The sequence below is a fragment of the Pundamilia nyererei genome, unplaced genomic scaffold (assembly GCF_000239375.1).
Source record: "Pundamilia nyererei isolate P.nyererei 1_Seehausen unplaced genomic scaffold, PunNye1.0 scaffold00023, whole genome shotgun sequence".
Classification (NCBI taxonomy): Eukaryota; Metazoa; Chordata; class Actinopteri; order Cichliformes; family Cichlidae; genus Pundamilia; species Pundamilia nyererei.
In genome coordinates, this window is record NW_005187424.1 from 1566229 (window position 1) to 1582160 (window position 15932).

At 41.0% G+C, this 15932-nt stretch overlaps 1 protein-coding gene across 1 annotated transcript in view; it reads left to right on the forward strand.

The window, feature by feature from the left end:
• oca2 (oculocutaneous albinism II) overlaps positions 1 to 15673 on the forward strand; it is a 53641-nt gene extending 37968 nt beyond the window's left edge. The window contains exons 19-24 of the mRNA XM_005727140.1: positions 173 to 300; positions 899 to 958; positions 1701 to 1805; positions 3350 to 3443; positions 6556 to 6649; positions 14853 to 15673. Coding sequence (XP_005727197.1) covers positions 173 to 300; positions 899 to 958; positions 1701 to 1805; positions 3350 to 3443; positions 6556 to 6649; positions 14853 to 14940 — 569 coding nt within the window. The 3' untranslated portion in view covers positions 14941 to 15673. The remainder of the gene's footprint in view (positions 1 to 172; positions 301 to 898; positions 959 to 1700; positions 1806 to 3349; positions 3444 to 6555; positions 6650 to 14852) is intronic.
• Positions 15674 to 15932: the final 259 nt, after the last annotated feature.

Consider the following 15932-nt stretch of genomic DNA (forward strand, 5'->3'; position numbering starts at 1 on the left):
ACAGTGGTTGCATGTGTAACATGTGATAAAGGTTTTGTTTTTTACTGTGTGGGCAATCTGCTAATATAAATCTGTGAAAATCTGCTAGTCAGTGCTCAGAGTTTTTATGTATATGAACATGTTTTCCTGCTGTAAAGGGAGATGTCAGATGGTGTTTCTTGTTCTCTCTCAGGTTGGATCGCTATCTTGGGTGCGCTCTGGCTTTTGGTTCTGGCTGACATTCAGGATTTTGAGATCATCTTGCACCGAGTGGAGTGGGCCACGCTGCTGTTTTTTGCCGGCCTCTTCGTTTTGATGGAGGTATTTAACATACAGGCCGAGTTTCTGGCATTTAACGGAAAGCTCGTTTCTATTTTTTTCCAAGGAAATTTTTTGGACCACAAATTGAACAGTGAAAACTAAAAACTGATGCCAAACAACAACTTTTAATTAGAGCCACTTGAAGCATCCAGATCTAAGATAAATGTAGGTTTAGCTGGGGTCTGCTCTGACGAGCAGCTTCACAGGGCACTAAGGAAAAACAGAATCAATGCATAGATTCAATTGACAGTGCAGCTGGCAGTCAGCTCGCAATGAGCAAAGTAATTATCTGTATTTTCACCCATGAGCTTCAATGAAAGGATGCAAAGAAAAGTGTCCTGTCAGCACAGTGAGGGCTTTGTTGTTTCTCTCTTTGTGGGCAAAACTACAACACAGTGTAGAGTCAGTGAAGCAGTGCTCACCAGCACATGAATAATATTCAATCTCAGGAATGATAACAAGGATACATCTGTCTCTGTCTATTTAATAGCCACTAAATGGAAACCAAATTGCTTTTCTTCTTTCGGTTTAATCTCACCTTTAAGTGATTCTCTTCTGATTTTTTTTTCTTATTAATCTTCTCCTCTTCCTTTTTCAGGCTTTAGCCCAGCTGCAGCTTATTGACTATATCGGAGAACAGACAGCACTGCTTATAAAAGTACGTTTCCCCTTTGATTCTGAACCTTTACAGTCATCTCTCAGGTCTCTGTGCGACTGGCATCGCTGATAATTGGGCACAGGTGATGCGATATTGCATTCCATGCATATCGATCCTTTTGTTCTGCCTGGCTCGGAATTCAATTATTTTCTTTGCATCTGACTCCTGCAGGCAGCTGAAGGGGTCTGAAGTAATTTTCACCCATATTCTTGCCTCTGTGCGTCATGCGAGCGAGGTGTCTCTTAGCAGAGAATTGCACCAGTAATAGCTACGTCAGCTTGTGTTTAGACTGCGGGCCCCTGCGAGCCTAATAATGACACATGACAGGTAGTGTGCTATTTGTGGTTTGTGACCCACTCGGTGTCCCAGAACCATGGACAACATGCTGTGAGAGCTGCATGGCCTTTCTCTCTTCGTAGGGCTGCAGGACAGCTGAAATAAAGGAGGAGACTCTGTTTTCCTTACTGTCGCCATGAAGAGGGTTCAAATCACACCGCATGCGGTGAACCAGCTTCGCTGTGCGCCTACAGCACAGATAACACTCAAAGCCACCACCTGTGGTTGTGTCACACATTCAAACAGCTTCATCCTCTCAGCTTCTGCTCCCCGAGGAGGGGTTCGGTGTCAGAGACTGAACATAATTGTTGTGTTTGATTTAAATCAGCGAAGGCGGAGAGAGGGTGTGTGCGTGTGAGCGGCAATAAAAGTAGCAGTTATCTGTCACTCTTATCTCCCCTGTCAGGCGGTGCCAGAAGACCAGCGCTTGGCTATAGCCATTATCTTGGTGATGTGGGTCTCGGCTCTGGCTTCTTCTCTCATTGACAACATTCCCTTCACTGCCACCATGGTAAGAGCCCTGAGCCTGATATCACAGCTGCAGCATATCACACTCTTACACAAACAAGTCACATGCAGATTCTGTGACATGGAAGAGAGGCGATTTATAATGTGTAGCTACAGCAATTAAATGCTGATACAGAAGTTAAAAGATGTGTATCGTTCGGGGAGGGGGGGGGGTTCTTATTAAAAAATACATAACAGGCAGAGATACAACCAGGGATTAGGGCTGTATTATGTATTAATCAGATGTGGGAGGAAAAAAACAGGCTCAACATGTGTTAATCATTTCATAATTGGAGGTTTATTTCTGTAAAAACTGTCTGAACAGCTACTGCCTCACCACGTCTATTGTCAGCTGTCTTTTCCCCCCAAATTAATAGATTCAGCAGAGATCAATGTTTCAGAGGAGTGCCTCTGTGCTCAATTAAAATGACACTGAGAAAGGAGAAAGACGTTATCCCACTGACAGAATGAGATGCTGCCTGTGAGAATTAAACCATCACATTTTTTGACTAGTCAGTGTGTCCATGGGGTTTTTTGAAAATGTCCTTTTCTCTGATTGTTTTTTTTTCGCCCATAGTTTCAGGTCCATGCAAGAATTGCTCTACCTGAAAAGAAGAGCACTTCAAAGCGCGTCACTTTTCAATTCAGTGCACCGCTGATAAGAAGAAAGATGTCCTGATTGGCACAATAGAGTGAGGCTGAGGAAAGATTTGTTTTCCCCCTTCAGTCCGCAGTGATTGAGATTAGGAAATTTATGTATGAATGAATCAATTTAGAAGCATTTTCAAAGCAACAGTTCTGCATTTACACTTATTTGCTTTCTGTGCCAGAGTTACAGGAAACTATTGATACTTCACTCATGTCTGTATATAAAAAAATTACCGATCTTGCAGTGAGAGCATCGAAACAAGAGGTACATCGGAAGAGGACAAACAAATATTCTCCTTAAAAACATCCAACTGTTTGTTCATAATCATTTCAAATGCATTTTTTTAAACTATTTTACCCATTCCTGCAAAAATACATTTAAAGTTTGCTTCCCTAACAAGGGGCAGGCATGTAGATTGATATAAAGCAGCTGTCAAAACTGGTACATATTTCAAAATATGAACAATAATGAATAAGACCAGCAAATAAGATCCTATCAGGAAATACTAGAGGTATATGGAGGCCTTAACTCAACTCAGGCGTAGGTTTGTTTTCTCATACTTTTGTACACTCTCATATACATGTAATTTCACATTGGAGAAGTTGCCCCCTGCTGGGTATTAGAAAGAATTCAGAGAAATAATAATACTTTTCCAAAAGGAGAACAGTCAGGCTTTATTCATCATGGAGTCCATAAACATGTTATTGTATAGCACTTGCGTCATAACCACACACACACACACACACACACACACACACACACACACACACACACACACACACACATCCTTCTTGTAGTTAAAAAAAAAAGCACAAAAAAACCATTTCGCCATATTAAAAACAGAGTATGTAAAATTTCAAGAAAGAGCTGTTTTCATGATTTTAAATCTGTCTCTGCAGATTCCTGTTCTCATCAACCTGAGTCAGGATGCAGATGTGAACCTGCCAGTTAAACCGCTCATCTTTGCTTTGGCTATGGGAGCCTGTCTGGGTGGTAAGTATTGCTTCTTGGGCCTCATATGCTGTATTATAAAAATAGTGCATTGCATGTCAGTTTTGGGAAAAATACACAACAGCCTTCCAGACTCCCTCACAGACATCAGGGACTTTATAGTTTATCCCTGTTTGAAAAGTGTGGATCTTTATTGATGACGGCTGCCAGAAGAAGACAACATATGCTCCAGGTGACAGCCACACTTTGTACAGCTGTGTCGCTCCCCGGGGAGGTCAGGCTGCGCTCTTTGTGGGAGCAGCCTCAGGGCTCTCAGAGATCGCCTCACTCAGGCTCATTCTGCGCCCCAGTGGCCAGCCCTTCATCCGACTGTGGCTCAGCTCCGATGGGAAGGACACAAATGGAGAGAGAGAGCTGTCATAGTGTTTCAGTTTAATCAACTGCACTGTGACAGGTCTTTATCGACTGGCAGTGTGATGTTGCCCCTGCCAAGCTCCATCCTCACACTGACACCTTTTGAGATGTGGGCAGTATTGAACTGCAGGATGGGTACGCGTGCTGACTGTTAAAGCAATGCTTTATGAGATTAAGTCAGAAAAGTGATCAACAGTATTATAAGACTGTAAAGTACTCATGCTCATAATGTTGAAATACTTTACGTTAACTTATGTTTTGCTCCGCTCTATATTTTTATTATTGGGTTCTTCTAGAGCAGCATTGCACGAGTTGAACACGAGTCCTTACTCATCTTCTACTAAACATTGATGCAGCCACTCGCTCCACTCTCTTCCTAAAACAAGCATCCTGTCTCTTTATGGCCTCTCTTCCTTAAAAGCACACGTTCCTGTTACTTCTATTGAGCTTCTGCAAACAGGCTGTGATGGTTCTGTGCAGTGTGTCTTCCTCTTGCAGCGGTAGAGGAAACCAACTGAGAAACATACTGTAATTTCCCATTCTGAAACAGTAGTTACAGTAGAGATTTGTTTCAAGTGTCAATACAAGACAAACATTTCAGAGATGTGTAAGTAACCAATCACTGAAATGTGCTTTTCTAACTCGTCTTCATTTCCCTTTACAGATGAAAAAAAATCATCATCTTCTAACATTAGTCAGCTAAAGATCCACCTTCATAGTGGGCTCTGATTGCAGAAGCTGACTTTCTGGTCTTTATCTGTTTTGTCTTGTTTTTCTGAGAAAAAGAAAACTAATACCCACGGCTCTACTTCTTCAGGAAATGCATAGTATTTCAAGTTTTCTTTTCTGGTCAACCTCCAAAAATGTTTTTAAGCAAACTGATGGAAGTATTTCTGAGTCAAACTGAGCAGGTGGGTGGGCGTGCTGTGATCAGAGCAGAGCTTTTTCTGAAACCGTACAAAGAGAGACCCTCCATTTAATGCCAATCAGATCCAAGAATAGAAAACAAAATGTTTTTGAAACAGGATGTGAAACAGTGCAGCGTTTCAGAGACACTGACCTGTTTATTTGCAATTTTAGCCATGTTTAATATGAGCGTCCAGCTTTGTAGCATTATCTGTTTGCTGGGAAGTAATACAAAGCAGTTTAGGCAAGGCAAGTTTATTTATATAGCACAATTCAACAACAAGGTGATTCATAGTGCTTTATAGAGACATTAAAAAACAAAAACAATAAAAAGCACGATTTAAAATTGATTACAGAGAAAAAACACAAAACAAAAAAACAGTAGATAAAATCAGTAGTTAAAATATAAGTTTTGAATTTTAAGCTTAAAAGTGTGGATTTGGTGTTTTATTCAAATGCAGCTGAGAATTAAATAAACTGAGTGTTTCAGCTGATCTGAGGCTTTCTGGGAGTTTGTTCCAGATATAAGGAGCATAAAAGCTGAATGCAGCTTCTCCGTGTCTGGTTCTGACACTGGGATCTGATAAAAGACCGGATCCAGATGACCTGAGGGATCTGGAAGGTTCATACTGGGTCAGGAGGTCACTGATGTATTTTGGTCCTAAACCATTCAGAGCTTTATAGACCAGCATCAGAACTTTAAAGTCTATCCTCTGATGGACAGGCAGCCAGTGTAAAGACCTCAGAGCTGGACTGATGTGGTCCACTTTTTTGGTCTTAGTGAGGACTCGAGCAGCAGAGTTCTCAATGAGCTGTAGATGTCTGACTGATTTTTTAGGTAGACCTGTAAAGATGCTGTTACAGTAATCAAGCCTACTAAAAATGAATGCATGGACTAGTTTTTCCAGGTCCTGTTGAGACATCAGATCTTTTATCCTTGAAATATTCTTGAGGTGATAGTAAGCTGATTTTGTTATTGTCTTAATGTGTTTTTCTAAGTTTAGGTCTGCATCCATCACTACACCCAAATTTCTCGCCTGGTTTGTGGTTTTTAGGTGTATAGATTGACGTTGAAGGTGACCTGTAATCGTTTTTCTTTGGCTCCAAAGACTATTACTTCAGTTTTGTTTAGCTGGAGAAAATTGTGGCACAACCAGTCATTAATTTCCTCAGTGCATTTACCAAGAGCCTGTACAGGGCCTGATATATATTTGTGTGTCATCTGCATAGCTATGATAGTTTATTTTGTTGTTCTTTATAATCTGTGCCAGTGGGGACATGTAAATGTTAAACAGATGGGGTCCCAAGATGGAACCTTGGGGAACTCCACATGTGATACTTGTCTGCTCAGATGTGAAGTTACCTATTGATACAAAGTATTTCCTGTTTTCTAAGTATGTTTTGAACCAGTTTAGTACAGTTCCTGAAAGACCTGCCCAGTTCTCCAGTCGTTTGAGTAATATGTTGTGGTCAACTGTATCAAATGCTGCACTGAGATCCAGCAAAACTAAGACTGACATTTTTCCACTGTCTGTATTCAGACATATGTCATTAAACACTTTGGTCAGAGCGGTTTCAGTGCTGTGGTTCTGTCTAAAACCTGACTGGAAGGCATCATAGCAGTTATTCTGTTTTAAGAAGTAATTGAGCTGTTGAGAAACTGCTTTTTCAATGATCTTACTTAAAAATGGGAGATCGGCCTGTAGTTGCTCATTTGTGTCTTGTCAAGATTGTCCTTTTTCAGTATAGGTTTAATTACAGTTTTTAGTGGTTCTGGAAACACACCTGACATTAAAGAAAAGTTTTCTCTGACTTTTTTCTCTTTTCTGTTTAGGAAATGGCACATTGATAGGAGCATCAGCCAACGTTGTGTGTGCAGGCATCGCTGAGCAACATGGATATGGCTTTTCCTTCATGGAGTTCTTCAAGTAAGCAAAGGCGCCACTAACAGCACGAAGCAGTCCCATGCACAAAGAGGTCATAAACAGCAAGTTTGAAAAGTTCCTCTGTTCTTGGTTTGTGGTGCTGAAATACGATAGGCTATTCAGCCTGAGGGGCTACTTACACATTTATGTCCATCATATGTTGCATTAGAAATTGCCAACAGTGTGTATGAATAGCCTGAGAACATTTAGAGAAAACGTGTCGCACTGAGTATCATGTGACAGAACACGTTTAGTTTGTCTTTGTGCAGCAGGTGCAGCGTTCTGTGAGCAGACTCCAGGAAACAACACGACACGCACGGGTTTGTTATGTAGTGCAAGCAGTGATTTGAGTCTGTGTCCTCTTCAGTGACCCTGTAGAGAAATGTTTACTACAGTGAGTGTGGAGGAAGTCAACCTGCAGCAATATTCTCTCATGTCGACAGAAATAGAAGTCCCCCAGTCATGCTGAACCATGAAAGAGGCATAAACAGTGTAACATATGTGTGACTGATTGAACTGATACTGAGTGAAACCGTCCAACCGTGGAGCCTGATTTCAGAACTCTAGGGTGGTTACAAGAAAAAAAGTCGAATGAATGGCAGAAAATGTGGTTATATTGCAGGCTGGATGGTCAGCAGGCTTCCTATCAGGTTGCCACCTGCTCACTGATAATTTGCACCCTGGCGACACAGCAGTCAGACACGCTTTATGGTTTGCATGTTGGAGAAGCCGAAGGGGTCAGTTATGTTGAAAAAAAGCATGAATATGAGTCTGATTAGGCTTGATATGCCATTGGGTTGGAACTGCATCGCTATTTTATTTAGGAACAGTGGAAATGTAATGCCCGTGAGGGTTGAAAAGAGACAAAGTCAGAGGATTTCTTTTGGGATTTGTGTAACAGATTTGAACAGAGACTTGATTTAACATTAAACTTGTGACACTTATGACTGAACGCGGTGTCTGTGGCTTACTGTAGATTATTGTCATCAAAGATCTGAAAGTGTTTTCACTGGATGGAGTGACAGCGCTTTCATCATAACAATCACAGACAACATTTATACTGATATTCTATCTATACTTACCACCTAACATTTTCTGAAGCGCCGCCGTGAAGGTGACATTTCAGTTTGTAGTCTAAAGAACATTGATGTTCCCATTCCCAGTTCTTCCATGTGAAAATCTGGAGACGAGGAGAGCAGGACCAAGCACCCCCAGACAGAACAGACTGGGCTTCATCATATAACAGCAATAAAATTCTGTGATATAAAAAGGAGGAGCTGAGGAAGAGATGGGTTGCTAAGAGGTTTGCAGATGCTGCAGTTGTTTAAGTTGTGTAATCCTGGCTTGATTTTAAGGAAAATGCTAAATTGATTGGAACTTATTAATGCCTTCTACTCAGTACTTTCTAGTATTCACACACACACATTCTCACACCATTAAATGCCCAAAGGATGTGGACCGGAGGAGTCAGGGATAGGTCCACAGGGACCAACCAAATGTTCTAGCTTTTAGTTCTCAGATGTTTCCCATTGTCTTCCTCTGTTTTAGTGTGTTCCCTGGTCTGATATTTTGTTAGAAGTTAGTTTTCATGTACTGGTCTCTTGTTTTACTGTGAAAGTTTTCTTCAATTCCCTGTGTGGTTTTGCTTCCCCTTGAGTGATTATCCTGTGTGTCTTCACCTCGTTGTAATTCTTTCGCCCATTTTCCCTCATTCCACTCAATAGACCAGGGGCCATAAATAGACTTCCTCTTTGTACTGTTATGTTCCTGTGTGTGTGTGTGTGTGTGTGTGTGTGTGTGTGTGTGTGTGTGTGTGTGTGTGTGTGTTTTCTTCTGTGCTGTCCTGTTCACCTTTTGTTTAAATTCTCTGGCTCCTCGTATTTGCCTTGCTGTCTACACTGTCTATTTTCTCTTGTATTTGGACTTTTTGTTACCTTGTGGATTTTACTATCAGCTTTCTGTTGGAATCCTCCTGCGTTCAGCATTTTGGGTCCTTAAGTCTACACTGTGCACAGCATCACTCTGAAAGGCACACCCTAATCAGCTCAGCTGATCAGCCAGGATTGTGACTTTGTGGCCTAACTCAACTAACGCTATACTCAATTTGTTGTTTTCAGTGAGTTGTCATTTATTCTAAAGACTTGCAGAAGTATTGTACTTCCCACATACCTAAGCTACAGGATATGTTACTATGTTACTACTACGTTTTAATATTGTAATCTGATCTGTAGCAGGTTGCTTCATTGATATTCCTATTTACAGCTAATGAGACTGTGGCTGAGAAGAAAAAGAACAACTTCAGGTGACCTTTGGCATTAAGAAAATTCCACCATTACTTTTTCAGCCTTCGTTACCTGCTCAGTTGGCTCTGACACGCCGCTAAAGCCAGTGAAGTAATTGGTGGAAAATGTGTCAGAGTTGGTTAAAGCTCGTTGACAAATTTCTTAGTGCACTAAAAAGACTCTGGGACGTCTGTCTGCAAAGGATTTCATTGAAATGGAGGGGAACAGTTGCAACCCGTCAGCTCTACTTCTCTCCCGCTCTAGCTGTGTTTACAGTTATTGGACAGGAGCATTGCTCTTGGCTGAAGCACTGTCTGTAATTGGATGTCTGTGGCAAGGGTCACTGCTGTTCAGAGAGACAGGCAAGGGGGAGCGAAGTCTGGGCAGCTGGGATTGACTAGTGCTGTATCAGGAGGATGAATTCAGGGGCCAGATGAGCCCACGGGGGCACAAATGCCTTTTTGATAAGCCATCACAAAGGAAAATGAGTAGCCTCGAATAGCTCAGCAGTTAGCATGGTCCCTGTTGCTTCCTTCGTGCCTCAAGGCCCTTATCATCCACCTCGCCACAAACCATTAACCTAAAGTGCATCACTAAAGTAACAGCTCTGTATGTTGGTCGGTTGAATAGAAACTGCCACGGGTGCTTGTAATGCATTACACTCTAGAATAGACCCACTGCAAAATGTACTTGTAAATGCCTATCAATGTAGCAAATTGCTACAGTTTTGAGACACAAAAACAAATGACATTAGACAATGTAAGGTGCTTCAGAGTGTCTTGTTCTTTTGGACCACATGTTGCTCATGAACAGTCACCTGCAGGAAATCTATACAGAAAACAATAAGCCTCTGCACTACAGAGGCAGGTGTTTTAGCTTTATTTCTAATAAACACTGCAATCACGCTCATACATATTTTTGGAGGTTTTTTTGTGTACCGCTTCACAGCTTAAACACTGCACCAGTGTGCTTTTTGTGCTCATTGAATAGAACAGGTCAACCATTATCACAGGGGAGCAGCGCTGCTCTCTCTGTCCTACAGCCTCCACAGTCAGAGAAGCGCGGCCCATTGGTTTATCTAAAGAGTCTTTGAGATTGCATCAGGACTTTCAAAGAGCTCCCATCATATGCAATTAAGTCATTGTGTGAGATCACAAGGTTTGATGGGGATTTTTAGACAAGGTGAACCCTGCTCCTCTCTGTGGTATATTGTGGTGTCTTTTTCATGTGCCCCGTGTCCCCTCATGATGTGCCTGTGATCGGGAAATAGGTATTGCTCCGTAGAAAGGGATTCACTCATGCAGAGGTGACCTCAGGCTGTCTGACAGCGATAACAGCCAGACAGGCTCATTTTTCCCACAAGCAATATGTGATTATAGTGTAGTTTAAATGAAAAGCATGTGGTATTAACAGAAACCGAGCAGTGTAGTCAAAGAACTGAATTCTCACATTACAAATCAATATAAACACCAAAGCTGAAATGGCCCTACATCTGTGCAGCTGAATGCTGCGTTACTGTCCAGTCTGGAGGTGCTTCAGAGCACTGACAGACCTGTTCTATTCCATGCCTTCTCTGTGGTTCATCAACATATGAGGATGCTGACCTCTGCACAAAATAGGTAGCATTAACCACTTTGCATCTTTTTGCACAATATTATTTCCAGTAGCTGTCGGGTGCATATTGACAGCTACACTAAACGTTTTGTGTGTTTGGCTTGCTAATAAAACCTGTGAGAGCTTCCATTTTAATCAACAAATTCAACACAGATCATCGGCTGCTTTTGTCTTTGTTTAATCAGGACAGAATTTCATGCAGCAGATCTACCACGGCTTGATTGCAAACTGTCATGTGCAAAAACCTAAATTGATGAGAAAGGACTGGACTTAGGAAACTCTTTATTAATATATGGAAAATAAGGTGAAAGGCATTCTATGGAGCACTGAAAAGGAACTATTTTCTTTGGCTCTGGCTCTACTCTGGCAGCTGCAGCTGCAGTTCAACCCCAAGATTGAGAGCGCCACATGGTGATCTAAATCTTGGAAGGGACCACTGGTGAGCTGGGGGGCCAACAGGAAAACAGACTAATAGGTTATTGAAATATGTTGAGCCTGAAGTCAGAGTTTTCAGTGTCTTGAAGGTGGTGCTTTTCATCTGATTAGGTCACCACAGTAACTAGCAGTGTCTGGCGATGGTAGACAAGAAAAGAAAAAGACAGTTCCTTTCAGGTGCATGAAAATGAAGAACGTTTGGGTAGGAAACTAAGAATGTTACTACTGCAAAATGCTTACACCTTCTAGAGAAAAGACATTCACCATACTGAAAGTTTAGAGATGTGATACCAGTACTACAGAAGATGCTTTCTTCTGTAGATCTTTTACTTATTTACTTATTATCAGAAAAAAGAAAATTATAAATTCTAAACTTAATATATATTATCTAAAATCTTTTTAGTAAATCTTATATTATTTTCATCTTTTCTTCACAGTTCCCCCACTTTTGCTACTGATGCGTAAATAATGATAATCACTCAAAAATGACAATGACCATTATGACTCAGTTGAGAAACTTTGAAACTGTTTTTTTGTTACACTTAAAATGCAGAATGTCTTAAAATCATGAAAGTGCTGAAGTGCCTATAAAGCCTTAATATTCTTCAGTCCAAGTACTTATTTGCCATTTCTGCAAGCATATTCACTGGAAACCTCATAATTTAGTTTGAGCAGCAGACATGGTACACTGACTGCAGTTTTCACACAGGCACTTAGACATATAAATCCAGATCCTACGAAGTAGAGACACTGTATAAAACAGGTAAAAACAGAACACAATGATTTACAAATCTCATAACCCCATATTGTATTTATAAGAGGACATATAAAACAAAGAAACAAAAAAAAAAAGCTTAAATTGACAAAATGTACCCTTTTAGGATAAAAACCCCCCATCTCGGTAGAGAGAAATGCATCCAGACACAGAACAGGAAATAGATGGTTGCTGTCTCATTTCAATCAGTAGATGAACTGGCAAATATTTATATTGCATTGACTCACACGCACACACACACACACAAACACACACACACACACACACACTAGAAGTGTGGTGGAAATACCTACATGCTATCATAGAAGTAATGTAGGTTTTTTTGGCAGTATCATATCACATGAATCAACAGTGGTTCCGTAATGTGATCCTTGCAAGTGCTGCAAACATAGCTGAAGTGTGGATCAAGGGCTCGAGCTTGTTGTCTCTGGTTGCTATTGTGGCTCCTGTCCTTTAGCTATTGGTTGCAGCTTTTTTTGTTTTGCCCTTCTTCAATCCTTCAGCACTGTGACGCCAAACTGTGATGATTAGTGTCGTTCCCCTGATGTTCAGGTCCCATCTGCAAACAGGACCTGCTGAGATGCTGGGGGACATCTGGTCACCTGATGTTCGTGTCGATCGAGATGGGCTCCGATCGACACTGACAGGAGGTGGAGAAGCATGCTCTGAGAGCTGGCTTGTTTAAGCACAGTTATGTTAGCGACTATTTGCTGTAGGCAGTGAAGGTGAAATGGTTCTAGGTGATTCTTTTGATCTCCCGCACTCTCTTGTTTGTCTTTTTGCCTAGTAAATGATACTATAGGCTGCTGCTGGCGACGACAGAACCCAAACAGCTAAAATAATCAGTCATTTTGTTGGTTTTCTTGATGCTGATAGCCAGCCCAGACTCACTGCAGGCATGGGCAAACTGGTTGATGAGCTGCTGAAGGTCAGTGTCACCTCTCTGAGTTGCATCATCAGAGGAAGATAATTCTCTGATGAGAACTTTAAAAGCCTTGGCCTTCAGCAGACAACCATATATGACTACCGTAGTGACCCGTAAAGGCAGCTAAACATAAGAAAATGAAAAAGAAAACAAAGTTGTGGGCAGCTGCAGTGATCATCAGATACTCATTCTGAACCCAAATGGTCATCTCAGTTCCTTGAGATCCTCTAAGAAGAGGTCATGTCCAGGTTAACTGAAAATACACACAGCAAAGAGACAGGTAACCTTTTGTCTCTCTGACAATCAGACTTGCACGGTTAACCTTGCCATTTCATATAAGCATCTGTGTGCTTTATACACATAAAACCACACGTAAGCCAAATATAATGTTTATCGTCATAATAATTGCATTTGAATGAACTGTCATCATTTTGTCTTTAATCCTAATATAAAGATTAACACAGATAATATAGCAGCTGTATGTTTATGTTTTTTTTCCAGGCTGATTTGGCCCAAACTTTTTCTCTTCAGTCTGTCAGAGTGAGAGCAACATCTGCTCTCAATGATATTTTAATGATATGTTCTCTTATTTTTTAGTCTTAATTAGTCCTTTTCTGCTTTGATGAAGACTGATGGCTGGCACGCTGAATATACATGCAGTTTTTGTCCTCCAAAGTGATCCGTGGCACAGAGTGAGGATGAACAGATCTCTGGCCCTCGGAGCTGCCATGTGTCCATATAGGACATGGTAGACATCCAAACACGAGCCATCTGCAGTTCAGGAGTCATCTAAGGACACATTTTAATTAAGGAGACTAATTCAGGGGTGAGAAGCAGAAACATACATGGCAGCAGTCACCACCAATGCTTCATCCAGGGGACTACATTTCAGTCATTACATTCAGAAGAAAGCTGGCCTTTAAAGATGTCACCATGTGAAGCCATTTCTGTTTCAATAAACAACTTTGGACTAATGAGATGTGTGCATGCAGCCGAGGACTTTTTAGATTGTTCCGTTGTACGCAATGTGCATGTCTCGGAGCATCTGCTAGCTTTAGCGTGCAGGAAGACAAGCCTTCACCTGCAGGCTGATGTGTCCTTGATCAAGACGCTGAATTTTTAACGGCTCTCAGCGGCTGTGCAGCTCTGACCTCCCTGTGCTGCAGGCTGAGTGAAGACAGAGTAAGTTGTGGAGCTCAGCAAAGTGTCACACATCAATAAGACTGGATTTTGCAATAATTTGGTTTTCTTTATATGAGGAGTTGGACTGTCTGTGGCTGCCAAAGGTCAAAATATGTCTCTCACAAAGAGAGGTGATAATAAAGAGAAGAAAAATCCCTGTAAGATAAAGGTATTTTATTACTTTTTCAAACCTAGCTTTAGTGCCAGGATTTTTTTAATGCCGTTTTTGGTAATATATTTTTTTAAAGGAGAAATTTGAGAGAATAAACCAGGATAAATATAAATGGAAGCTATGACTTCATGTGACATTACACGATGCTTTACACTTATTGAAGCAAATTGCTGTTTGCTTCAGTAAGAGTGAAAGGTATATAGTAGAAAATAATAAAAGTAGTAAACAACATTTCTTGACTTCTTGTTCTGTGTGTACTGGAGCTTACGTTCCTGCTAAACTAACAGCTTCCATTGAATCATGCAACAATAACAAAATAATAGAAGACACACACTGATGGGAACAATGAATACATTTTAAGATGATGACAACAACTACAAAAACACTGCCAACCAGCTCCTTCTCCAAGGCAAGAGACAAATTACACAAGAGTTGGTGGACAGAGGGAGCATTTGGTGAGACTCCAAATAATTTTCCTTAAAATGGTCATATTGGTGGAGGTTGAGCTCTGTGACTTTTCTGAGTGGCTAACTATATTTATCTCAACAAAAGAAAACAAGTGAAGCATAGATCTAGTTCAGGACAATTCATACTATCCTGTTAATTCAAATGGCTAATCTAGGGCACATCTGCAAGCCACTTGACAACCCACCTGTCCCCCTGCTCCTCCTTTATTGCTGTTTCTGACTTTCTGTATATGCCCTGATCAGAGACAGGCCCCCACATGCAGGTTACTGCAGCCCGTAAATCTTTTTATTCCAATAATCCTGACTGAAGTGCTGATCATTGCAACTAACTTGCTCTTCTCTTGTTTTGTACAGGCTAGGATTCCCCATGATGATAATGACATGCATGATCGGCATGTGCTACCTGCTGGCCACGCACATCGGACTGGGATGGAACATGTGAACTGTACCTGCTGCACAGAAATCCAAAGAAACTGTGTGACCACTCCTCCAAGAGTCTGAGTTCACTGTAACGTGATGTGTAACCTGACTGCTCAGTTTACCGGCATTATATGAAGCATTGCAGCCATATTTTTCAAAGCACGGAAAAGTGGTGTCTTTGAGTAAAGTGTAGACCATCAGGGACCAGATTTATCTGAGCTTTGACCAAAATGCAAGAAATTTCTGAAACAAAAATGTCACCAGTCCATTATGGTGTACATGGTGCTATGGCTTCACAGGGTAAAATAACTAGTGTAAGCATTTGAAGGTGTGCTCGCTGATGTCAGACTGTCCGTTCTTTTGGAAAGAGACAAAAAAGAAACAAAAAAAGAAAAAAGTGGCCTGTTTAGAAAACCAATCACGAACATTACACCAGTGGTTTACCAAACTTCTGTTTATATTTACAACAAGATCCAGTGAAAGGGATTTTCTAATGGTTTGTGTCAAAGGCAGCATCAATTTAACTGCAAAGAACCGATGAGACAAGAAAGCAGTTGTAGACTGTGGTCGAAGCATTGTATACCACCTAGTGGATTGTGTACATGTAAACTCACTGATTTATTTCAGCAATCATATTCATCATGTAAATGCTCTCAATGCACTGAACAGCATCTTCTTACTTTATCTGTTTTTCTGTATGCGTTGTACAGCCCAACATCCTGAACAGCCAAAAGGAGAACGAAAAAATAAATCGAGGAATAAATTTGCGTGTAAGAATTTATATTTATTACAGATGCTCATCAGGGAAACACAGACTTTAGACACTATTGAAAAACTTTAGACTCGTCTATTCTGCAGCCAGAGGTCAAAAGACCTTCCAGGAATGGTGATGCTATTTTCCAGAGGATTGACTGTTGATCCCTAATCTGGAACCTAACCAGCTCCAAAAGGTACTATGGCGATATAGTCTGGTAAGTGAACCACCTACTTAGCAGAGTAAACCCTGAAGTTCCT